The sequence below is a fragment of the Salvia splendens genome, chromosome 13 (genome assembly GCF_004379255.2).
Source record: "Salvia splendens isolate huo1 chromosome 13, SspV2, whole genome shotgun sequence".
NCBI classification, from domain to species: Eukaryota; Viridiplantae; Streptophyta; class Magnoliopsida; order Lamiales; family Lamiaceae; genus Salvia; species Salvia splendens.
The window spans coordinates 2,908,271-2,935,853 of NC_056044.1; the positions used below are offsets into that span (position 1 = coordinate 2,908,271).

A 27,583-nucleotide genomic window follows, 5' to 3' on the forward strand; every position below is an offset into this window, starting at 1 on the left:
TTTCCCATTTTATAAAAGTTAAAAGATGTTGATGTCTTTGTTAGTTATCTTGAAAAGAAAGATGACAGTAAAAGTTAGTGTGATATACTCCAAAACACAATTACTGCAAAACACTGATTGGAGTTTGGCAGAGAAATGAGCTGTATTATACCCCAAAACACAATTACTCCTATTGAGTTTGGCAGAAAAATGTTTGAACACTTAATGGCAAAACACAATTTAAAGAAATATTTTTAGCTTGTGTTCATTGTAATGACTCCAATCGTTATGTCTTGAATGCAAACTTAAATGCATATTTAATTTTCTGCATTAATTTAGTAACCGATAAAATTTATACATTAATATTAATTTAGTAACAAATCCATCTAAAAGAGTATGTTTACCTAAAGAGTAATAAGAAATTATAGTTGAACAAAATTGTCAATTGGAAATATATATAATGAAATGAGTCTCATTTTCCACTAACAATATTTCAATCATTTTTTGCTTTCAATCAATCTCTTGCTTTATCAATTGTGCATTAAAACTCGTATCGTTTCAATTGTTGTCTATTTTTTTAGGAATGGATGGAGTACTTAAATTAAATTATGTTTAAAATTCCTGGAGTTATTAATTAAGTAATTGTTGGGATATTCTGGCTCACACTAAGGAAAAATAGATCTTTATAAGCTGCATTTTCATAGTTTGTGGAGTAGCTAATATGTTTTCATAGTTTAATTCTGTCATGTATATACTTTTAATATTGCTAAATACATCAGATCAAATTATGTGTCCTCTAGTGTTAAAAGTAATGTATAGAAAGACGGGGAAAAAAATTAAAGTGGGGCAAGGTTGGTATACTGAATTTCAAATTGATTTATTCGTGTTTCATTTTAGCTATTGAATTATATCTCCCAATATAGAAACATGTGTTTGTATAAATCCACTATACATATACGTATAATATATGGGTTTTTCTTTTTCACTTTATTTGCTTAATATCGTAACATTATTTCAGAACACTACAAACCAATTAATGTGATTTTAGTTAAGGGAATGTAGTGGTTTGTTTTATTATCATAATCAATAAATCAAGTGCACCACTTTTTCATTTTACAATGAAACTTAAAGTTCAAGAAAATCAGCATTAATACACCTACACTTTTTAGTTTCGCATAGAAATGTTCTACTACTTCATATTGATAGATGTAGTCTTGTCTATTACTTTTTCTACTCAATTTTTTTTTTCTCATTTCTCATATAATTTCCTCTTCTCTCTTATTTTCTGTCCTTCGTAGTCATTTCTCATGTTTGAATCAACAACTTTTGATTCGTAGACAAACTGCATTACCGGTCAAACCGGGTCCGATTTACAAAACTGGACTTTAGCAACAGAGTAAATAGTCTATATCTACAATGGCACACACATAGTAGAAAAGACCATTGGTAAAAAAAATTTAAGATTAAATTTCTAAATCATGATAAATATTGTCAGAAAAATCACAAGAAACTATACAACCATCTACAAATAATAGTACTACTCCAATAGAATTGAAATTACACTAGAAAGTGATACCCACTTTGGTGATCTAGGTATACGGATCAAATGAATGCTTGCTTATTATAGTAACGAATTAAATGCACCTTTTTTTATTTCTTAAGTATGCAGGCATAGATTTAAATATTTAAATGTGGTTTGTATTTTCGTTGTCAATATGTGTAAATATTTTAAAATGATTCATAGATATAGTAAGCTAAAATTCAAATTACTTCATATAATCATATTCCGAAAGGGTAAATTAAGGCCTAAAATAAAAAAAGACTGTATTTTCCATTCATTTTATTTGCGTGATGTCTTATTTTGATAGCATTAATTAAACTCCTACGAATTAGGTAAGACTCATATAAGTAATTTCTATGCTAGCTTTTTATAAAAAAAAATTGATTATTTTTTCGGTGATACAGACGCGCACGTATATATTCATTAGAAAAAATAGGTATTTATTGCAACTATTATGGCATAAATTAACTAGGACTGTCAGTGTGTCACATTGAAATTTGTGTTTTCCCATTTCATAAAAAAATTATATTTATCAAACTACAATTAAACCCAATTAATTTAATTATTACGGTGATTAGGTTTATAATTATTAGGCATGGGTGATTAGGTGAATATATGTATTGAGCAGGGCATGAGAATTTGGAGAATGAGGTATCCAAATGTGTAGTTTATCTCACTTTTTAGTAAAGTTAGGTTTATAAGTACATTATTAGGCATGGGTTAACGAATTATAAGTAGGATGGCTAATGACCTATTTCTTGGTTCTAACAAAATCATCCCTTGTAGAAGAGTTACTTCTAAATTTTCATTTGATATTTTGCATCGGATCAATTTTTGTATTCAAATTATTAGGCAGACATGTGACTGAATTTAAGTACTAATATAATCTATACATTTACCAATCTCAGACAAAAAACAAAAAGTACTACTTTATTTATGAAATTCTAAATTGGGAAATGAATCTTAAAAAATGTAATGAATTATTATGATGACTGCTTCAAAGCTCTCTCTCTCATCCTCTCATATCCCAACTATATATTCTTCTTAAATGCTATACTGTATTCAATACAAACCTTTGAAAAAACCAACTCTATTCACGCTCTTTTCTTCCAAAGCTTCTACCAAATCCAACCGAGTAAGAACTTCTTTTAATTATTCTTATTCCATCAATTTTGTTCTTCAATTGAAGTCATTTGTTTGATAATTAACACTGGATTGTAGTGACGTGGTTGGTGGTAGAAATCTTCGGTAGAATTAAAATTGTTTGTAAATGAGCATTTCAACTTGTACTAATCTAATTTTTTTTTCTTTTGTATGTGAAGTGGGTAAAAAAATGATGATGGCTTGCTTCATCATACTCTTGTGTACACTTGAAGTCGTCTGCTTAGAGTACGTCAAATACACTTTGCTACACTCGGCTGTTCCAAAAGGAGCAGGTAATTATATTTAATTAATGAGTAATTATTATGATAAATTAGTACTCCAATATTTACAAAATACTTATAGTAATTAATTAAATTATTATTTAGTGTGTTTGGATGGATCTCCACCAGCATATGCCTACAGTGAGGGATGTGGAGATGGATCTACAAACTGGCTCGTTTACTTGGAGGTATTTAAATCTTTCTTTAATTAGTAATTTTACATTATGTTTTAATTAAGTATGAAGTTTATTTGTAATGTATAATGAAATTTATTCAAATTAAAAAAGAAATTTGGTTTTGTCATGTTAGGGCGGTGCATGGTGTGATTTAGAGGAAGAGACAAGCTGTCCAAGTAGGTCAAGATCCTATCTTGGAAGCACTGGTTATGATTTAGTTAATAAAGAGATACCATTCAATGCAATACTTGAATTAGATTGTCAATTGAATCCCGGTAAGTTTACAAATCAATTATATTAATTATAATTTAACCCTAAGTTAACTATGTTTTTTGTTTTTTTATTATTTTTAGATTTCTACAATTGGCATAAAGTTTTTGTTCACTACTGTGATGGCTCGTTGTTTATGTCGGACGTCGACCAAGTTGATCCTGTAAGACCAATTTCAATTTAATAAATAAATAAATTATTTTGATGTAATTGATAAAATTGAGATAAAAATACTAATATATATATATATATATATATATATATATATATATATATATATATATATATATATATATATAAAATTGGTTCAGACCAACAACCTCACATTCCGAGGTGGGAGGATCTACAATGCTGTAATGGAGGAGCTGCTTGGCAAAGGAATGAGAAATGCCCACAATGTACATATCTGTGCCTTAAATCTATTATCACTATATTTGTATATATATGTATATATTCATTAACATATATTCATGATTTTAATTATTTGTAGGCTATCTTGACGGGTTCTTCAGCAGGTGGATTGAGCACAATCCTACATTGTGATAGATTCCGAGCCCTGTTTCCGAGTACCACAAGAGTCAAGTGTATATCGGATAGTGGTTTTTTTATACGAGGGTAAATTCAAATTTAAACTCATTTCTGATATACATACATACGCAATACACATAGATTACATACCTAATTAATTTCCTAACAGGGAAGGTGAATTGGCAAAACAATCAGAACGCCATTTTGCTCAAGTGATTGCTGCAAATGTATTATTCTAGTTCTTACAATTTAATTAGCAATTAAGTTTTCATATAAGTACAATATATTAATTTGTACTACTTTTTGGCACAGGAACTTAGATCATTACTGCCTAGATCATGCACATCTAAGAGGGACCCAAATTTGGTGAGATGATTATATTTTGTTTAAATCATATTCCTTTATACAGTAAATACTACACAAGATAACAATGATAATCACATTTTAATGAAATTAATTTTTAGTGTCTCTTTGCTGAGTATTTGGTTGATGATGTTGCCACTCCACTCTTTATACTTGAAGCAGCTTTTGATTCATACCAGGTAAAATATATAAGAGGAGTTTATATCATTTACTCAATATATCTGCATGCATCATATTGTTGTATGAAGTTAGCTATTATTTATATTATTATCATGCTTGATGTACCTTGCTTGCCATTTAGCGTAAGCACACATTTATTTATTTATTTATCAATATTCAATTTAACATGTTGCAGATTAAATCCAACTTCATATTCACTGTTCCTGGTCTGGATCCAATGCAATGGGAGAATTGTTCAAAAAGCCTGGAACAGTGCAATGCTACACAAATAGGAATCATCAAGGGTAATTTTAACTAAATTGTTTTTCATTATGAAATTGTGAAATAAAATGTTAATTTCTCATTATTGGCATTCATATTGTCAGAGTTTGGACCTATTTTCAAGAAGACACTAATGAAGCTCGGTAACTCTTCGAGCAGAGGGGTATTTTTGGATTCGTGCTATCTTCATTTTCATTTCTATTCAACATATAATTGGATATCCACACCAGTACTTCACAACAAAGTAAGAGTATTACTCGATATATATATAGTATTTTGATGTGATAAGTCTTGTTATATTAATACACTAATAATAATCATTTGGTATGATGCAGACCATACAAAAAGCTATTGGCGATTGGTTCTATGATCGAAGTACATTTCAAGAGATAGATAATCCTTTATATCCACAAAATTGTTATCGTAAATAGTTGGTTGGTCTTATTATTCATGACAATATTATGTGTATGGTTTAAAGTATTATTTTTAGTGTGTGTTAATTGTAACGATTCAAATTGTTTTGTCTTGACTACTAGCACAATTAAATGCATATTTAATTTTTCAACATTAGTAACAGATAAAAATTTATGTTCCAACATTAGTTTAGTAACCGATCCATCTAAAACAGTGTATCTATATAAAGACTTATAAAAAACTATAGTTGAAGAGAACAAAAATTTTAAAAAGAAAAGATTGAAAATGAAGTTGAAATCCATAATGAAGATGGTGACATTCCTTGTAATATTCCTATGTGCTGATTGCTATCCCATTGTGCCCCCATATACCCCGCCAACACCTGATTGCTATAAAAACTTGCCTAAGTATTGTGTTGATGAGGTTCATGAGGCCATATGTGCCGGACCAAATGCTCCATATGAAGAAACAATAGCTCCATGTGGCTCTTCACTTCCTCTTTATGTTCCTATTGATTGTTTCTTTAACGTAATGGCTATCGATGTTGGAAATAGTTGTAACTTGACCCGCGAAAAAGCACAAAGTATGGCAATTTCAATTTGGAGATATGTCTATGATGGACCTGGATAAACATGACTGCACCACCAAACTTTTACTATCCAAATACGGTGTAAATGGCATGACTCATTCAAATCTATTTGGGTATTACTACTAAATTAATAAATGAACTTAATTTACTTTATTGTTTGATGGATCCTTAAATTTTCGGTTCTTTTGATCTACTGCTAATTATCGTGAGTGTTTTTTCATTATACCCTTCTGATATGAGTATATCTTCGGAAATATCTCTCATATCTCTATTATTATATTATCATATCTTTTCCATATCATTATTATCTTGTTCACCAAGTTAGGTTATTCATAGGAGTATTATAAATAGGACTATTGTTATTCTCATTATTCAATCAATGAAATCATAATTATTTGTCTTTTATCTTTATTAAGTTTTCCGTTTAGAATTTTCGATTGTCAACAGAACACGGTTTTTCTGCGACTTTCTTTATCTTTTTCACTTGATAAGGGTTTTTCCCTTATCACCTTCCTACCACTTCTTCAACGAGAAAAAAATTCTGATTTCTCGTGAGTTAATATTCTTTGAAAAGTATATCCGTGACATTATATTAATTGTAATCTACACTGGAACATTGAGGGACTATAATTAGTTTGACTTTTTGTCTCGTGAAATATTATGTGTATGGTTGTTATAATCGACTACACAAATATTTATTTAAAGTCCAATATACAAATGCGAGGATTTGATATATACTACCTTCGTCCTAAAGAAGACTAGTTTAACCATTTTGAGTTTTCCCCAAAAATTATACTAAAATCTAAATACGAAATGTTTTTAACCAATTACACACCACTGATAATGTAAGATCACATAATCCACAATCACTACTTTCACTACCTTTTCTCACTCGCTCTCTTACTTATACTCATTTCTATCTTATTTTACCAATTGCATATTAAAGTATGTATCATTTACAAAAATATCTATTTTTTTAGGATATAGTATAATACTTCGTCACTGGTCACTTTATGATGTGAATATGAAATAGGGGTTGAATGATATATAACATCATTTTATATATCTCATCGACGTTTTTATAATATTTGGGTAACTTGTACTTCTCTTTGAAATATTATTTTGACCCCAAACAACCTTTCGATACACATAGCCCATAGGTGATCGATGAAATAGAAATGTATTTCAAATGAAAGTATTTAATTTATCAATTTTATTGAATAATTTCGTGATTGTGATAGTATTATTTTGTTTCATCTTTGTTCAGAACAAATTCAGTTCTTCGTAAGCATGGAACTAATCATATACTTCATTATATGCAGTGGTTAAGGAACAAACTTTTTGTTCTCTTAATGTGGATGAATTATTAAAAATTGGATTTCATGCATATATCGCCAATGTACCTGTCGTGACCACAACTCCCTAGTGATAGTGAGCGCAACTGTAACGTGACTAAAATAGTCTCAAATGGAAAGGATCAACAAAAGGGATAAGTCAAACTTAAAACATTAATTCTAAAGGAGAAAATGGTACATGGTCAAAATAAAATCAGAGTATAATGATTGTGTTTATAATTCCTAGTACATAATCCTATTGCAGCTAAAGAGTCCAAGACAAAATAGTATGTATGAACACATACTACTTTGGGCTACCTACCTACTTATTAATAGTGATTTCCCAACACCTTTGCCTCCTCGAACACGTTCAACCTGCACGTTAGAAAAGAAACATGTAGGGCTGAGTACTTGATATACTCAGTGAGCATAGTGCCAAAAATAAGTTCCATTTAATTTGTCTGCCACAGTTGAGTGAACAAGGGGTTTTTATTCAAAAAGGCCCGAGTCACTAAATTCCTTTCATTTCATAAATTGATTGCGCAACTAGTGTAACACCCCGACTTTTTCTACCTTTTTATTGTGTTCTTGAAAGGACCGTCGTTTGTGCACTTGAAAATTTTTCGACCTTGTTTCTTTTGTTGAGAGAAGTATTTCACTTTTGGGGCCAAACAATTATTCTTTCCTAGCCCAATTTGAAACCCAATTGTTACGAGCCCAAAATGATACCTACACGAAAGAATAGATCACGTATCAAATACACTTTCGACAACAAATCGAGACAAAAAGTTGGATAAGAACCGCGTCACATCAAGACGAGAAGTGGATAAGAACCACGTCGCATCAGGCACGTTTTCCAACGACGGCCGCATTAATTACTCGTCGCATCAAAACGAAAAGACGTGAATTTTTGTCTTTTATGAAAATTTTTCTATAAATACAACGTCTCTCCGTTTCATTTCTTTTACTTCGCAATCGAGAATCCGAGAGAGAGAAGAGAGAGGGGGAGCCGAGAGAGGAATGGAGAGGAGAAGATGATGAAGGGAGGAGCCGATGGCGGCGGTGCGGCGAACCAAGAGAGAGAGAGACGGAGGGATGGCTGGACGGCGACAGCAGCGTCCTCCCGGCTTCGCGTCTTCCCGGCGAGACAGCAGCGGCGTCGCGTCTCCCGGCAGCGACGGCAGCGGCCCCGGCGACAGCAGCTCTTCTGGTGAATCGGCGGCTGCACCGACAGCGTCGTGACAGCAGCGGCGCTGCGTTTTGATCGAAGGAAGTGCAGCCTTACCTTCCACCGAGAGGAGAAAGAGAGGAGCACGGCGTGAAGGCTTTAAACGATCGAGGTGGGATTTTGAACTAAAGTGTTTCCAAGAGCTTTCGTTTTAATATATATCGGTTTGAGCATCATGTTTTATGTGATTTATGTGCTTTAAGTGAAAGTGATGTTATGCGATTTTTTTGATTGAATTGTGTGAAGTTTGATTTGAATCTTTGGTGAATGATCTAAGTTTATGTGCAAACATGTTTAAGAGAGTCTTATCAAACATGATTTCGTGTTATAAGGATGAGAAAATTATGTTTGGATGATTAAGGAAGAAACTCAAATTTCGAATTTGTGAGTATGAAATCTGTGGTGTTCGGACAGTGGATTCCGACGTATATTTGACTGACCAAACGATCGAATTTTGGTATGAAAATGTTACTGAGTTAATTTCAAGGTGTTTTCTGTGTCTCGTATAAATTTCAGCCCCTTTCGACGAAAGATGAATTTTTGAAAAATGTTTGAAGTCGACTGCGCAATTCTGCCATAAACTGGTATTCTCGGCCAGAATGTTTCGTTTTCTGTTTGACCGACCAAATGACCTCCGTTTGATGTAATTCTTGAACTAGATGAAAATTTGAAGTGTCTTCTGAGTCTTGAAAAAATTTCAGCCTTATTGGGCATTGGATGAATTTATGGCGAATTTTTCAAATGAACTGCGCACTGCCAGAAATTTTATGTTTAAAAAAAAAACGTTTTGAGGAAAGAAAAGTTGAAAAGGTTATGTCAAGCCATATTTTGTTTTGGAACTATGCCTATCTGACTGCAACGATGAATGGAATGGAATGGATTGATGGGAGACCGTGAGAGGTAACCACTTCCCCGGCACTTGAATGTTAAAATATGATGAATGATGAAAGGAATGATGAATGATGAAAGGAACGATGAATGATGAATGGATTGATGAATGAACAAGAGATAGTGAAATCGGGTTTGTCAGATACGACATATGTTCCAGGAAAATAGATCGAAAGATCGCTTTTGAAAAAGGAAAAGAAAGATGTTTTAGTGTTCTCGGACCTTTTCCTAAAACCTGAGTTCACTCAAAGAGTGGCTTGACAAAATCTGTTTTTATAAAATATATTTTGGCACGTGTCCATTGAGTTCAATAAGTACTCAACCCTGCATGTGTTTTCCCTATGTGCAGGTTGAGCGGTGACAAGTTGAGCATGAAAGTGAAGAAGATTGTAAATAAAACTTTCTGAATATATTATGTCTTCATACATAATAGTATTCTACTCTCAAATGCTTCCGCCATGTATTGTTGAGATAATTTTATCTCGAGTTGCTGATTGTTGAAAAGACACTCTGATTTTATTCGAGCTTTTCCCACTTGTTTGGAGCTAAAGTCGAGTTTGCACTCTGTGTATCGTACACTCTGATATATATTATTCATTTAAGCTAATTGAGTCTTTCTTATGAACTTTTATTCTTAAATGTTTGTCCCTTGGTCACGATCGACTCGTTTGCAACACCCCTGGGGTGGGCGGGCGTGACAGAGTGGTATTAGAGCAATTTTTCTTTGCGCTCTGGACCGAGAGTCTCTTATTCAATCTAGTCTAGACTCGTTTCGCTAGACTAAAAGTGTATTCATTGATGGCTCAACATTCCGTCTCGTCGCTCTCAACAAGAGAAAAGGTAAAATGTTTTGAAATGAGAAAGTTTTCGAGAAAGCAAGGTGATAAAGTTTCTGAGAAAGAAAGAGAGAAAAGTTTTTGAGAAAGAAAGATGATGAAGTTTTGAAGAGGAACGATGGATTGTTGTTCTACATGAAAGATGAAAGTTGATGTTAAAGTATGTATTGAGTTTTAAAGTGAGATGTAGAAATTTTGTTGAAAGTGTTTTTGCTTTGGGATGTTAAAATGTTGTGTGTTTGGTTATCTTTGAGTATGAATGATGATGAAGTATGTTGCGAACATAGAGTGCTTATGTTGTAGGCTAGATTGAATACGCGCGAACCGTAGTTTTAAGTTGAGATAATCTATCACTTTCCCGAGTGACGGAAACGAACGAGAATCTGAAAGTTTGGGGTGAACCCTAATTTGTCAAGTCACGACGAGGCAAGGAGATCGAGAGTGTGAATGGAGGCCGATGGACCATGAACCTTTTCTTGGAATTGCGTGAAACTTTGAACCAAGCTAAGTGCGAACCATTCGAAGGACGTAAGCAAATTTCGGGATGAAATTTTTGTTAAGATGGGTAGATTGTAACACCCCGACTTTTTCTACCTTTTTATTGTGTTCTTGAAAAGACTGTCGTTTGTGCACTTGAAAATTTTTCGACCTTGTTTCTTTTGTCGAGAGAAGTATTTCACTTTTGGGGCCAAACAATTATTCTTTCCTAGCCCAATTTGAAACCCAATTGTTACGAGCCCAAAATGATACCTACACGAAAGAATAGACCACGTATCAAATACACTTTCGACAACAAATCGAGACGAAAAGTTGGATAAGAACCGCGTCACATCAAGACGAGAAGTGGATAAGAACCACGTCGCATCAGGCACGTTTTCCAATGACGGCCGCATTAATTACTCATTGCATCAAAACTAAAAGACGTGAATTTTTGTCTTTTATAAAAATTTTTCTATAAATACAACGTCTCTCAATTCATTTCTTTTACTTCGCAATCGAGAATCCGAGAGAGAGAAGAGAGAGGAATGGAGAGGAGAAGATGATGAAGGGAGGAGCCGATGGCGGCGGATCCGCGACGGCGGATTCGTGGCAGCGGCGGCTGCGGTGCGGCGAACCGAGAGAGAGACGGAGGGATAGCTGGACGGCGACAGCAGCCTCCTCCCGGCTTCGCGTCTTCCCGGCGAGACAGCAGCGGCGTCGCGTCTCCCGGCAGCGACGGCAGCGGCCCCGGCAGCAGCAGCTCTTCCGGTGAATCGGCGGCTGCACCGACAGCGTCGTGACAGCAGCGGCGCTGCGTTTTGATCGAAGGAAGTGAGAAAGAGAGGAGCACGGCGTGAAGGCTTTAAACGATCGAGGTGGGATTTTGAACTAAAGTGTTTCCAAGAGCTTTCGTTTTAATATATATCGGTTTGAGCATCATGTTTTATGTGATTTATGTGCTTTAAGTGAAAGTGATGTTATGCGATTTTTTTGATTGAATTGTGTGAAGTTTGATTTGAATCTTTGGTGAATGATCTAAGTTTATGTGCAAACATGTTTAAGAGAGTCTTATCAAGCATGATTTCGTGTTATAAGGATGAGAAAATTATGTTTGGATGATTAAGGAAGAAACTCAAATTTCGAATTTGTGAGTATGAAATCTGTGGTGTTCGGACAGTGGATTCCGACGTATATTTGACTGACCAAACGATCGAATTTTGGTATGAAAATGTTACTGAGTTAATTTCAAGGTGTTTTCTGTGTCTCGTATAAATTTCAGCCCCTTTCGACGAAAGATGATTTTTTGAAAAATGTTTGAAGTCGACTGCGCAATTCTGCCATAAACTGGTATTCTCGGCCAGAATGTTTCGTTTTCTGTTTAACCGACCAAATGACATCCGTTTGATGTAATTCTTGAACTAGATGAAAATTTGAAGTGTCTTCTGAGTCTTGTAAAAATTTCAGCCTTATTGGGCATTGGATGAATTTATGGCGAATTTTTCAAATGAACTGCGCACTGCCAGAAATTTTATGTTTAAAAAAAAACGTTTTGAGGAAAGAAAAGTTGAAAAGGTTATGTCAAGCCATATTTTGTTTTGGAACTATGCCTATCTGACTGCAACGATGAATGGAATGGAATGGATTGATGGGAGACCGTGGGAGGTAACCACTTCCCCGGCACTTGAATGTTAAGATATGATGAATGATGAAAGGAATGATGAATGATGAAAGGAACGATGAATGATGAATGGATTGATGAATGGACAAGAGATAGTGAAATCGGATTTGTCAGATACGACATATGTTCCAGAAAAATAGATCGAAAGATCGCTTTTGAAAAAGGAAAAGAAAGATGTTTTAGTGTTCTCGGACCTTTTCCTAAACCCCGAGTTCACTCAAAGAGTGGCTTGACAAAATCTGTTTTTATAAAATATATTTTGGCACGTGTCCATTGAGTACAATAAGTACTCAGCCCTGCATGTGTTTTCCCTATGTGCAGGTTGAGCGGTGACGAGCGCGGTGGGTGTTGAGCATGAAAGTGAAGAAGATTGTAAATAAAACTTTCTGAATATATTATGTCTTCATACATAATAGTATTCTACTCTCGAATGCTTCCGCCAAGTATTGTTGAGATAATTTTATCTCGAGTTGCTGATTGTTGAAAAGACACTCTGATTTTATTCGAGCTTTTCCCACTTGTTTGGAGCTAAAGTCGAGTTTGCACTCTGTGTATCGTACACTCTGATATATATTATTCTTTTAAGCTAATTGAGTCTTTCTTATGAACTGTTATTCTTAAATGTTTGTCCCTTGGTCACGATCGCCTCGTTTGCAACACCCCTGGGGTGGGCGGGCGTGACAATTAGCGCACAGTCCCCATATGTGTACACTAGTCTAAGTATGGTTTGCGGCACGAAACAAAAAAAATTTTTGGACAAATTGCTCATGATTTAATTATAAGTAAAACTATTATATCATTAATTACATGAGATATTCTTATTAAATTAAATAAAACAAATAAATACTAACAAATGTTGCTTATCACTTGGTTAGTAATTATTCACATCTTCGGTTTAAGTCAAGGTGGTAAAGACAACATGTTGATTGACTTTTAATTTGTCTTTAGGTGTATATACTTTGGTAATGAACCATATAAAACTTTATATGTGTTTTTCTTGTTCTTTTCTTCTTGCCGCAGTATTGTGTTGATACGGTTCGTGAGGCGATATGTGCAGGACCAAACGGTCCATACGGAGAAATAATAAATTCTAAAAACAACGAAAGTGAATATTGAAGCTTATTATATTATGCTCAAGGCATTTGATATGTATTCCATATGTGTAAGTTTTGAATTTATCATTTATTTTGAGATATTTTTGATGTGATTATATTGCAATGGAACATATAAACTTCATCAGGATGCGTCTCTTTAATTTTTGAGGAAATGGACCAATCATGTAGAGTTACTGTGATGGCTCGAATCACATGCTCGGATCGAGAGCTGGAGATGAACTCAAGTGAGCTGGTTTTACAACACAGTGTTTCAGCAGCCGTTGGATTAAGTTTAAAATGATAGATCTAATCTCAACCGTTGGATTAATGTGTTTAAATAGCGGTTGGGAGTTTGTTGTGGGTTTTTTCACTCTTGTTTTGTACACTCTCTCTCTCTCGATTAGATTCAGCTCCGATTAATACCAATTTATGTTTTTGTTACACACGAATTGGGATGCCATTTCCCCAAATTAATTCCATTTTAACACGAATAATTGTGGAATTTTTTTTGGCTATACCAAGAGCATTTTTCTTTTCATTTGCAGTTTAATAACAAACTACTACAATTGTTATGTCTTGAATGCAAACATAAATGTAGTGGTCTGTTTTATTATGGCATAGGACGACCCTATCATAATCAATAATTCTAGTGCACCACTTTTTCATTTTACAATGAAACTGTAAAGTTCAAAGAAAATCAAAATTAATAAACCTACACTTTTTAGTTTCGCATAGAAATGTTCTCTACTTCACATTGATAGGATGTAAGTCTTGTCTTTTATTTTTTCTTCTCCATATTTTAATTCATATTTCTCTCCTTCTCCCGTTAGAAATCATATGTAATTTGCTCTTCTCTCTTATTTTCTGTTCTTTGTATTCATTTCTCCGATAAGAATCGACAACTTTTGATTCGTATAGACGAACGGCATTACTGGTCAAACCAGGTCTGATTTATGACATACTAAATAATCTATATCTACGAATTACTATGAGTAAAAAAGACTATTAGTAAAAAAATTTAATATTAAAATTTTAAATCATGATAAATATTGTCAGAAAAGTCACAAGACACTATACAACCATCTACAAATAGTACTCCCTTCGTCCCAAGGAAGATGACCTCTTCCTTGGGCATAGGGGTGAGCAAAAAACCGAAAACCGAATACCCGAACTGAACCAAATCGAAATTTTAAAATTCGGTTCAGTTTTTTCAGTTTTTCGGTTTGGTTCAGTTTTAAAAATTCAAAATTTTCGGTTTTTCGGTTCGGTTCGGTTCGGCCGAAAAAAACTGAAAAACCGAAAAACCGAATTGTATTTGAAATATAATATTATATATATTTATTCTATTAATTTAATATATTATATCATATATATAACATATGTTCTTTTAATATATATTGTATAATATGCATTATATATTCTATTAATTTTATATTATATATATTATATTCTATTAGTATATATAAAATAAAATATTATATATATTAATGGATATTCCATATTTTTCTTGGTTTTTCGGTTTATTTTGAAAATTTCAGGTTTTTCAGTTTTTGAAGTTCGGTTTTCGATTTTTCGGTTTTTGGTTTTTCGGTTTTTCGGTTCGGTTCGGTTTGGGTTTTGAACTAAATTCGGTTTTATGCAGTTTTATTTTGTGTGTTAGGTAGAGAGAGTAAAGTAAGAGAGCGGAAATAAAGAAGAGATAAAGAAGTTTCCAGTTTTGATAATCAGTCATCTTGAGTGGGACAAACTAAAAAGGAAAGTAAGTCATCTTTAATGGCATAGAGGGAGTACTACTCCAATAGAATTGAAATTACATTAGAAAGTAATACAAACTTTGGTGACCTAGGTATACGGATCAAATGAATGGTTGCTTATTATAGTAACGAATTAAAAGCACTTGTTTTTTTCTTAAGGTATGTGCATTGATTTAAATATGGTTTGTATTTTCATTGGTAAAATATTCCCACGAATTAATATATGTAAATATTTCAAAATGATTCATAGATATAGTAAACTAAAATTCAACTTACTTCGTATAATCATATTCCGAAAGGGTAAAGGCCTAAAATAAGAAGACTATATTTTTCATTCACTTTATTTGTGTATGTCCTATCTTGATAGCATGCATTGAAATTAATCCTACAATTAGGTAACAGTCATATTAACAAACAAGTAGTAATTCCTTATGCAGTCTTAGAAGCTGTATTCAAAATTCCATGTCAATGGAAGTATGTATGCTTTGGTCTTGGACTAATGTTTTCTTTGGAAACATAGTTTTTAAAAAAGTGTCAATTGTTTTTATAATTGTATTATCATTCAACTGGCAATATAGCATAATTTGCATTGCATTTTTCAGATTATGCATACATTTATTACTACTGTTTAAGATGTCTGTTTTTATTAATTTGCATGTCCTTCATTTTTGTTACATGGGTGTCTTGTTTCATGTAGTAAAGTACCTAATAAGTCTTGACACCTATTCTCTATATGTTAGTACTATTACTAGTAAATTGTGAATATGTTCCAATAAGTCTTTGACACCTAAATTGAAAGTAGTTAGTAGATGATTATATGTACCTGGATAAGTGAAATGGGAATGGATACATAAATTACTATAATAATTGTTTTAAAAAAATTTTGTTTTGAAATACTTCTCATTTAATTAAATAGCTAAAAAATTGTAATTGAACTATTTCCAGTGTAAGTTTTTCCCTGAAATCATATGTTATCACTGTCGTTGAATGATGACATTTGAGGACTATTAGGAGAGTGAGAATGAATCGTTTGGTGGATACATACTACATGTTCTGTTATTTTAATTTTCAACACTTATAAAACATGCATGATGTTATGTTATTTTAATTTTCAACATTTACCAAACATACATACTCAATAATTTTCAATTTTATTATACATGGTGTCTTGTGTTGATATGAAATTCCTATAGTTACCCCCTTTTGTTGTCCAAATTTGATGTGTGTGATGGAGATTTTAATTTGTGCATGTGTCCTCAAATTAGTTTCTTGTTCCTTTGTTCATGTTCATGCTCAAATTCATCTCTTTATTTTTTCACATGTTCTTTTCTTGTTTTAATTTTTCACAATTTCATGAGTTTTCACGAGTTTTCCCATATATTCATCTCCATATTTTCCCCCCTGTTCTTCACCAGTTTGATTTGCTATGGAATCTTCTTCACACCTCACTTTTTCACAACACAAACACTATCTGTCACTAATTAATTACATTAATGATCGGTAATTAATTAATAAATTATTAATGTTTCCTAACCAATACTCATGGAGCATTTTGCAAAGGGTGAAAAAGTAATTCGTTTGTTCAATATGGAACATTTTCTCACTTATCAAATATCAAACACACCTGTTCTCAAATGTTGTATGGGCCATTGTGTCAAACGCCCTTATATTTTCTCACTTATCAAACCCACAAAAAAAAAAGATTTTCTAAGAAACTTAGAAACTATTCTCAACTGTTTTCTGGATATTATCAAATGGATGTGGCTTCTGACCCCAGAATTGGGCTGATGCGGTTGCTTTGGTGGCAAGAAGCCATCGACAAGATCTTCTCCAACAAGTTAATCGAGCATCCAGTAGCGCAGGCGCTTGCTTCCATGGCATCCCAAAACAAAGCTAACAAGATCTGGTTGAAGAGATCAGTCGAAGCTAGGATCACTGATGCCCGAAGAGAGCCTGCTGATATTCCACAAACCATGGAAGAATTAGAAAGATATGGTGAGGACACCATGTCAACCATCTTATACTCCACGCTTGAAGCAAGCGGTATTAAGTCCACTGCAGCAGACCATGCTGCGTCACACATCGGGAAGGCAAGTGGCCTCGCATTGCTTATCAAATCCTTGCCGTATCATGCCAGCCGGAACCGCCACTTTTCTTACATACCCGCTGAGATCGCAGAGAAACACGGGTTGCTGGTGAATCAGAGTGGACAATCCGAAATTCGTATGGATTCTCGCGAGGAGCTGTGCAATGCTGTATTTGAGATGGCATCTGTAGCCAATGCGCATATGCAGAAAGCTCGTGCGTTGGCTAAGACAGTGCCCCGTGAGGCTCATCCGGTACTGCTTCCTGCTGTGCCAACGCAGGTGATCCTCGATTCTTTAAGCCGTGTGCAGTTTGATGTGTTTGATCCAAGATTGGCACAAGGTGTGTTGGGGGTTTCTCCTTTGTGGTATCAGTTGAAACTCAAGTGGTTTTCATGGAGAGGGAAATACTGAGAGCTGTCCAGTTTTGTGAATTGGGATGGCTTTTCTCCAAATTAATTCTATCTTAACATGAATAATTAATTGTGGAATTTTTTATGACTATACCAAGACCATTTTTCTTTTTGTTGAACATGATCCACATATTTTCAATAAGCCCACATTGTATCATTTGCAGTATATGGAATTGTTTGGTGTCTGATTAAAATTCTTCATGTATGTCTGTTTTCCCATTTTATAAAAGTTAAAAGATGCTGATGTCTTTGTTAGTTTTCTTGAAAAGAACGATGACAGTAAAAGCTAGTGTGATATACTCCAAAATACAATTACTGCAAAAAACTGATTGGAGTTTGGCAGAGAAATGAGCTGTATTATACCCCAAAACACAACTACTCCAATTGAGTTTGGCAGAAAAATGTTTGAACACTTTAATGGCAAAACACAATTTAAAGAAATATTTTTAGTTTGTGTTTATTGTAATGACTCCAATCGTTATGTCTTGAATGCAAACTTAAATGCATATTTAATTTTCAGCATTAATTTACTAACCGATAAGATTTATACATTAATATTAATTTAGTAACAAATCCATCTAACACAGTATGTTTACCTAAAGAGTAATAAAAAATTATGGTTGAACAAAATTGTCAATTGGAAATATATATATATTTCAATCATTTTTTCTTTCAATCAATCTCTTACTTTATTAATTGTGCATTAAAACTCGTATCGTTTCAATTGTTGTCTATATTTTTAGGAATGGATGCAGTACTTAAATTCAACTATGTCTGAAAATTCCTGGAGTTAATTAAGTAATTGCTGGGATATCCTGGCTCACACCAAGGAAAAATGGATCTTTATAAGCTGCATTTTCATAGTTTGTAGAGTAGTTAATATGTTTTCATAGTTTAATTCTGTCATGTATTTGTACAAGATACTTTTAATATTGCAAAATACTCTCTCAGTCCCGCTTTAGGAGTCTTGGTTGAGTCGGGCACATGTTTTAAGAAAAAAGTGTTTAAGTGTGTAATAAATAAATATTGTAGTGGATGTTGAGATCCACTTTTAATTGGGACCCACTTTTAAATTTTTTTATTAATTATAGTGGATGTTGGGATCTACTTTTAACATTTTTTATTAGTTGTAGTGGATGTTGGGACCCACTTTTAACACTTTGTAGGCATTTTTTATTAATTTATCCTAAACGGGACTCCTAAAACGGGACACCCGAAATTGATCAACCGGGACTGCTAAAGCGGGACGGAGGGAGTAGTACATCGGATCAAATTATGTGCCCTCTAGTGTTAAAATTAACGTATAGAAAGACGTGGAAAAAAAATTAAAGTGGGGCAAGGTTGGTATACTGAATTTCAAATTGATTTATTCGTGTTTCATTTTAGCTATTGAATTATATCTCCGAATATAGAAACATGTGGTTGTATAAATCCACTATACATACGTATAATATAGGGGTTTTTCTTTTTCACTTTATTTGCTTAATATCGTAACATTATTTCAGAACTCTACAAAACAATTCATGTGATTTTAGTTAAGGGAATGTAGTGGTTTGTTTTATTATCATAATCAATAATTCTAGTGCACCACTTTTTCATTTTACAATGAAACTTAAAGTTCAAGAAAATCAACATTAACACACCTACACTTTTTAGTTTCGCATAGAAATGTTCTACTACTTCATATTGATAGATGTAGTCTTGTCTATTACTTTTTCTACTCAAATTTTTATTCTCATTTCTCATATAATTTCCTCTTCTCTCTTATTTTCTGTCCTTCGTATTCATTTCTCATGTTAGAATCGAATCGCTAACTTTTGATTCGTAGACGAACTGCATAACTGGTCAAACCGGTCCGATTTACAAAACTGGACTTTAGCAACACAGTAAATACTAAATAGTCTATATCTACAATGGCACACACATAGTAGAAAAGACCATTGGTAAAAAAAAATTAAGATTAAATTTCTAAATCATGATAAATATTGTCAGAAAAATCACAAGAAAGTATACAACCATCTACAAATAATAGTACTACTCCAATAGAATTGAAACTACACTAGAAAGTGATACCCACTTTGGTGACCTAGGTATACGCATCAAATGAAGGCTTGCTTATTATAGTAACGAATTAAATGAACCTTTTTTTATTTCTTAAGTATGCAGGCATAGATTTAAATATTTAAATGTGGTTTGTATTTTCATTGTTAATATGTGTGAATATTTTAAAATGATTCATAGATATAGTAAGCTAAAATTCAAATTACTTCATATAATCATATTCCGAAAGGGTAAATTAAGGCATAAAATAAAAAAAAGACTGTATTTTCCATTCATTTTATTTGCGTGATGTCTTATTTTGATAGCATTAATTAAACTCCTACGAATTAGGTAAGACTCATATAAGTAATTTCTATGCTAGCTTTTTATAAAAAAAAATTGATTATTTTTTCGGTGATAAAGACGCGCATATATATATTCATTAGAAAAAATAGGTATTTACTGCAACTATTATGGCATAAATTAACTAGGAGTGTCAGTGTGTCACGTCTACTTAACTTAACCAATGATGTTTGATTAGGACCTAAATTGATTATAAATATTAAATAACATTAATGAGCATACGCATATAGTGTCTAATAAAATGCACATGATGGAACTTTCTTAGGTTCATGGCATATAAACATTGAAATCTCCACCTATTAATTCTCTTGTTATTTAAGACATCTTGTTGATGATCAATTTGAAATTCCTTATGCAGTCTCAGCAGCTGTATTCAAAATTTCATGTCAATGGAATTATGTATGTTTTGTTCTTGGACTAATAATTGTCCTACATGATATGATAATCATGTATTCTAAGTACATTGAAATTTGTGTTTTCCCATTTCATAAAAAAATTCTATTTAACAAACTACAATTAAACCCAATTAATATAATTATTACGGTGATTAGGTTTATAATTATTAGGCATGGGTGATTAGGTGAATATATATATTGAGCAGGGCATGAGAATTTGGAGAATGAGGTATCCAAATGTGTAGTTTATCTCACTTTTAGTAAAGTTAGGTTTATAAGTACATTATTAGGCATGGGTTAACGAATTATAAGTAGGATGGCTAATGACCTATTTCTTGGTTCTAACAAAATCATCCCTTGTAGAAGAGTTGCTTCTAAATTACACTAAAAAACAAAGCTCAAAATCCTGACAGAAGTGTGACAACATTCAATAGCTCAACAACTAGCGACAGAATTAGTGACGAAAAAGTGTCAGTCAATAATTAGTGACAGATTTTCCGTCACTAATGCGAAGCAGTCACCTACGGTTTACGTCACTGTAAATTTAGTGACGGAAAAACCCGACACTATAACTTTTTACTGACAATTTATTAGTGACGGATCTACTGAAACTTGATATGACATTAATTTGAAAAGTGAAGGAATTTCACTGTTTAGTGACTGAAATATCCGTCACTAATAGGCAAATTTTATGTAGCGAAATTCTCTGACTCCACCATTTTTTGAGTGGACCACTTTTTCATTTTTGAGTGAATACACCTATACTTTTTTGAGTTCAAATTTTCATTTGATAATTTGCATCGGATCAATTTTTGTGTTCAAATTATTAGGCAGACATGTGACTGAATTTACGTAATATAATTTAAACATTTACCAATCTCAGACAAAAAACAAAAAGTACTACTTTATTTATGAAATTCTAAATTGGGAAATGAATTTTAAAAAATCTAACGAATTATTATGATGACTGCTTCAAAGCTCTGTCTCTCATCCTCTCATATCCCAACTATATATTCTTCTTAAATGCTATAGTGTATTCAATACAAACCTTTGAAAAACACAACTCTATTCACGCTCTCTTTTTCCAAAGCTTCTACCAAATCCAACCGAGTAAGAACTTCCTTACCCCTTCTTTTAATTATTCTTATTCCATCAATTTTTGTTGAAGTCATTTGTTTTACAATTAACACTGAATTGTAGTGACGTGGTTGGTGGTAGAAATCTTCTGTAGAATTAAATAACATAAATGAGCTCGACATTCAGTATTGAAAGCATACGCACATGATGATGCACATGATGGAACTTTCTTGGGTTCATGGCATATAAACATTGAAATCTCCACCTATTAATTCTCATGTTATTTAAGACATCTTGTTGATGATCAATTTGAAATTCCTTATGCAGTCTTAGCAGCTGTATTCAAAATTTCATGTCAATGGAATTATGTGTGTTTTGTTCTTGGACTAATAATTGTCCTACATGATATGATAATCATGTATTACTATAATACTTTTACTTGAAAATATTATCTATTTATTTCTTTCTTTATCCATCAATTCTACAATACTAGTTCAATCTTATCTACAATAATTGTCCTACATGATATGATACTAAGAATACATAGATGCTTATATGTAATGTACTTACATAACCGCATATTCATCTTTGGATTAAAATCCTACTAATTCGAAATTTGCAACTGTAATTTCTCAATTTTTTCATGTTTCTGCTTTCACGTTAATTATTCCTACTCTTCTCTATACATGTATACAACAGAATTAGATTAGGTGGCAAAAATTGATGGATATATGATGATTATTATTATTATCGGAATAAGCAGTCATAGCTTTGATCTAGAAGTGAAGGTCCAAACTACACACAGCACTTGAATGAAGGCAAATTTTATGTTGCGAAATTCTCTCACTCCATTTTTTGAGTGGACCACTTTTTCATTTTTGAGTGTATACTTTATTTGTGTTCAAATTATTAGGCAGACATGTGACATGTCTGAATTTACGTAAATATTTACCAATCTCAGACAAAAAACAAAAAGTACTACTTTATTTGTGAAATTCTAAATTGGGAAATGAATCTTAAAAAAATCTAGTGAATTATTATGATGACTGCTTCAAAGCTCTCTCTCTCTCATCCTCTCATATCCCAACTATATATTCTTCTTAAATGCTACAGTGTATTCAATAAAAACCTTTGAAAAAACCAACTCTATTCACGCTCTTTTCTTCCAAAGCTTCTATCAAATCCAACAGAGTAAGAACTTCCTTTCCCCTTCTTTTAATTATTCTTATTCCATCAATTTTGTTCTTCAATTGAAGTCATTTGTTTGATAATTAACACTGGATTGTAGTGACGTGGTTGGTGGTAGAAATCTTCGGTAGAATTAAAATTGTTTGTAAATGAGCATTTCAACTTGTACTAATCTATATTTTTTTTTTTGTTTTGTATGTGAAGTGGGTAAAAATACGATGATCGCTTGCTTCATCATGCTCTTGTGTACACTTGAAGTCATCTGCGTAGAGCACGTCAAATACACTTTGCTACACTCGGCTGTTCCAAAAGGAGCAGGTAATTACACATATATTTTGTAAATATTATCATAATAATTACTCCTTAATTAAATTACTGCTATTGTTTAGTCTGTCTGGATGGAACTCCACCAGCATATGCCTACACTGAGGGATGTGGAGATGGATCTACAAACTGGCTCGTTTACTTGGAGGTATTTAAATCTTTCTTTAATTAGTAATTTTACATTATGTTTTAATTAAGTATGAAGTTTATGATATGTTGTGTTGATTTGAAATTCCTATAGTATCAAAAGCCCATATACATTTTCTCACTTCTCAAACCCACACAAAATAGGCTTTTCTTAGAGACTTAAAGTTATTCTCAAATTTTGGATGCTATTTTCAGGGCAATTGCATCTTTGATTTCATGATTCTGGTTGTTAACTGATGGAGTATAATTTATGTCTAACTTAAATATTACTCATATAGTGTATAAACAATATAACTATTGTTAATTTGTTTCATAAAAAGTATTTTGAGCATGTGTATAACGAAATTTATTCAAATTAAAAGAGAAATTTGGTTTTGTCATGTTAGGGAGGTGCATGGTGTGATTTAGAGGTAGAGACATGTCAATATAGGTCAACAACCTATTTTGGAAGCACTTACAATAAGTTTCCTTATAACGGGATAGAATTCAAAGCAATACTTGAATCAGATTGTCAATTGAATCCCGGTAAGTCTACAAATCAATTATATTAATTATAATTTAACCTTAAGTTAACTATGTTTTTTGTTTTTTTATTATTTTTAGATTTCTACAATTGGCATAAAGTTTATGTTCACTACTGTGATGGCTCGTTGTTTATGTCGGACGTCGACCAAGTTGATCCCGTAAGACCAATTTTAATTTCATAAATAAATAATTTATTTTGATGTAATTGATAAAATTGAGATAAAAATACTTATATATATATAGGATTGTGATCAAGGTAGAACCATTCTTAAACGTAGAACCATTCTTAAACGTAGAACGAATGCCAAACGGAGGTCGTTAGATCTTTTAATCCAATGGTGTTGATTTGCACAACAACTTCTCATTACAACCAAAACTATTATTAATGGGTGAATGCAGATAAGTGAAAAAATAAATCATGCATGGACTCTTCTTCGTTTCATTCATTCTTCCATCAACATGTGAGTTTTTTCACATGTTGAGTCCGGAATGTCGTGAAAACATAGTCTAATATGTATGATTTTTAATCTTGACCGTCATGTTTTCCTCATCCTATGAATAAAATATGTAGAGTTCTAGGTTCTACACTTAAGAATGGTTCTATCTTTAACGCAACCCTATATATATATATATATATATATATATATATATATATATATATTAACTTAAAATTGGTTCAGACTAACAACCTCACATTCCGAGGTGGGAGGATCTATAATGTTGTAATGGAGGAGCTGCTTGGCAAAGGAATGAGAAATGCCCACAATGTACATATCTGTGCCTTAAATCTATTATCACTATATTTGTATAATTATATATTCAGTATCATATATATTCATGATTTTAATTATTTGTAGGCTATCTTGGCTGGTTCTTCAGCAGGTGGATTGAGCACAATCCTACATTGTGATAGATTCCGAGCCCTGTTTCCGAATACCACAAGAGTCAAGTGTATATCGGATAGTGGTTTTTTTATACGAGGGTAAATTCAAATTTAAACTCATTTCTGATATACTCATATACGCAATACTGATAGATTACATACCTAATTAATTTCCTAACAGGGAAGGTGAATTGGCAAAACAATCAGAAAGCCATTTTGCTCAAGTCATTGCAGCAAATGTATTATTCTAATTCTTACTATTTAATTAGCAATTAAGTTTTCATATAAGTACAATAAATTAATTTGTTCTGTTTTTTTTTTGCACAGGGACTTAGACAATTACTGCCTAGATCATGCACGTCTAAGAGGGACCCCAATTTGGTGAGATTATTATATTTTGTTTAAATAATTTTCCTTTATACAGTAAGTAATACACAATGATAATCACATTTTAATGAAATTAATTTTTAGTGTCTCTTCGCTGAGTATTTGGTTGAAGATGTTGCCACTCCACTCTTTATACTTGAAGCAGCTTTTGATAAATACCAGGTAAAATATAAGAGGAGTTTATATCGTTCACTCAATAATACATTTGCATGCATCATATTGTTGTATGAAGTTAGCTATTATTTATATTATTATCATTTCTTGATGGACCTTGCTTGCCATTTAGCTTAAGCACACATTTTTTATTTATTTATCTATATTCAATTTAACATGTTGCAGATTGAACACAACTTCATATTAACTGTTCCTGGTCTGGATCCAATGCTATGGAAAAATTGTTCAAAAAGCCTGGAACAGTGCAATGCTACACAAATAGGAATCATAAAGGGTAATTTTAACTAAATTGTTTTTCATTATGAAATTGTGAAATCAAATGTTAATTTCTCATTATTGGCATTCATATTTTCAGATTTTGGACCTATTTTCAAGAAGACATTAATGAAGCTCGGTAACTCTTCGAGCAGGGGGGTATTTTTGGATTCGTGCTATCTTCATTATCATTTCTATTCAACATATAATTGGATATCCACACCAGTACTTCACAACAAAGTAAGAGTATTACTCGATATATATATATAGTATTTTGATGTGATAAGTCTTGTTATATTAATACACTAATAATAATCATTTGGTGTGATGCAGACCATACAAAAAGCTATTGGTGATTGGTTCTATGATCGAAGTACATTTCAAGAGATAGATAATCCTTTATATCCACAAAATTGTTATCGTAAATAGTTGGATGGTCTTATTATTTATTACAATATTATGTGTATGGTTTAAAGTATTATTTTTAGTGTGTGTTAGTTGTAACGATTCAAATCATTTTGTCTTGACTACTAGCACAATTAAATGCATATTTAATTTTTCAACATTAGTAACAGATAAAAATTTATGTTCCAACATTAGTTTAGTAACCGAGCCATCTAAAACAGTGTATCTATATAAAGACTAATAAAAAAGTATAGTTGAACAGAACAAAAATTGTGAAAAGAAAAAATTGATAATGAAGTTGAAATCCATAATCAAGATGGTGACATTCCTTGTAATATTCCTTGTAATATTCCTATGTGCTGATTGCTATTCCATTGTGCCCCTATGTGCTGATTGCCATCCCATTGTGCCCCCATATACCCCGCCAACACCTGATTGCTATAAAAATGCCTAAGTATTGTGTTGATGAGGTTCATGAGGCCATATGTGCCAGACCAGATGCTCCATACGAAGAAACAATAGCTCCATGTGGCTCTACACTTACTCTTTATGTTGCTAGTGATTGTTTGTTTACCGTAATGGCTATCGATGTTGGAAATAGTTGTAACTTGACCCACAAAGAAGCACAAAGTATGGCAAGTGGAATTTGGAGCTATGTCTATGGAGGATAAGGTGTAAATGGCATGACTCTTTGAAATCTCTTTGGGTATTATTAATAAATAAACACTAATCATCTTAATTTACTTTATTGTTTGATGGATACTTAAATTTTCGCTTCTTTTGATCTAGTGCTAATTATCGTGAGTGTTTTTTTCATTTTTGGTATGTTACCCTTCTTCTACGAGAAAAACATTCTGATTTCTCGTGAGTTAATATTCTTTGAAAAGTATATTCGTGACATTATAGTAATTGTAATCTACACTAGAACATTGAGGGATTATAATTAGTTTGACTTTTTGTCTCGTGAAATATTATGTGTATGGTTGTTATTACAATTCCTGACATATCTTATAAGGTTTATTCGACTACACAAATATTTATTTAAAGTCCAATGTTCAAATGCGAGGCTTTCATATATACTACCTTCGTCCTAAAAAAAAGACTAGTTTTACCATTTTGAGTTTTCCCCAAAAATTATAACAAAACCTAAATATGAAATGTTTTTAACCAATTACACACCACCGATAATGTATATCACATAATCTACTATCACTACTTTCACTACATTTTCTCCCTCGCTCTCTTACTTATTCTCATTTCTATCTTATTTTACTAATTGCATATTAAAATATGTATCATTTACAAATTTGTCTATTTTTTGATGACATAGTATAATACTTCGTCACTTTATGATGTGAATATGAAATAGGGGTTGAATGAAATATAACATCATTTTATATATCTCATCGACGTTTTTATAATATTTGGGTAATTTGTACTTCTCTTTGAAATTTTATTTTGACCCCAAACAACATTTCGATACACATAGTAGGTGTTCGATGAAATAGAAATGTATTTCAAATGAAAGTATTTAATTTATTATTTTCAAGTAATGAAATTTTAGCAATTTTATTGAATAATTTCGTGATTGTGATAGTATTATTTTGTTTCATCTTTGTTCAGAACAAATTCAGTTCTGCATAAGCATGGAACTAATCATATACTTCATTAGTATGCAATGATTAAGGAACAAACTTTGAGTTCTCTTAACGTGGATGAATTATTAAAAATTGGTTTTTATGCATATATTGCCAATGTACATGTCACGACCACAACTCCCTAATGATAGTGACAGTGGCGGACGCAGAAATAAATTTTGGCAGGGGCTTCACTAAAAATTTTCATACTCCATCCGTCCCCTAAAAATAGAAATTTTTTTGGTTTTT

The 27,583-nt window shown here is 32.4% G+C and overlaps 3 protein-coding genes across 3 annotated transcripts; all 3 read left to right on the forward strand.

Moving 5' to 3' along the window:
* The first annotated feature begins 2,500 nt into the window (after window positions 1-2,500).
* Window positions 2,501-5,307, forward strand: LOC121761432 (pectin acetylesterase 8-like). The gene is made up of 13 exons (XM_042157079.1): window positions 2,501-2,675; window positions 2,863-2,976; window positions 3,070-3,152; window positions 3,274-3,415; window positions 3,494-3,573; window positions 3,722-3,808; window positions 3,901-4,025; window positions 4,108-4,165; window positions 4,251-4,304; window positions 4,403-4,480; window positions 4,657-4,765; window positions 4,847-4,986; window positions 5,078-5,307. Exons 1-13 carry the CDS (start codon window positions 2,516-2,518, stop codon window positions 5,171-5,173), a joined length of 1,326 nt encoding a protein of 441 aa, XP_042013013.1. The 5' UTR covers window positions 2,501-2,515; the 3' UTR covers window positions 5,174-5,307.
* A 10,913-nt stretch (window positions 5,308-16,220) lies between these two features.
* On the forward strand, window positions 16,221-17,730 carry LOC121761435 (NADH dehydrogenase (ubiquinone) complex I, assembly factor 6-like). Its single transcript, XM_042157082.1, has one exon. It carries the CDS (start codon window positions 16,672-16,674, stop codon window positions 17,533-17,535), a length of 864 nt encoding a protein of 287 aa, XP_042013016.1. The 5' UTR covers window positions 16,221-16,671; the 3' UTR covers window positions 17,536-17,730.
* Window positions 17,731-21,307: 3,577 nt separating this feature from the next.
* LOC121761433 (pectin acetylesterase 8-like) lies at window positions 21,308-25,855 on the forward strand. Its single transcript, XM_042157080.1, has 13 exons — window positions 21,308-21,442; window positions 22,802-22,915; window positions 22,987-23,069; window positions 23,455-23,593; window positions 23,672-23,751; window positions 24,274-24,360; window positions 24,451-24,575; window positions 24,658-24,715; window positions 24,804-24,857; window positions 24,948-25,025; window positions 25,203-25,311; window positions 25,393-25,532; window positions 25,626-25,855. Coding segments are annotated over exons 1-13 (1,164 nt in total). The 5' UTR covers window positions 21,308-21,441; the 3' UTR covers window positions 25,722-25,855.
* Window positions 25,856-27,583: the final 1,728 nt, after the last annotated feature.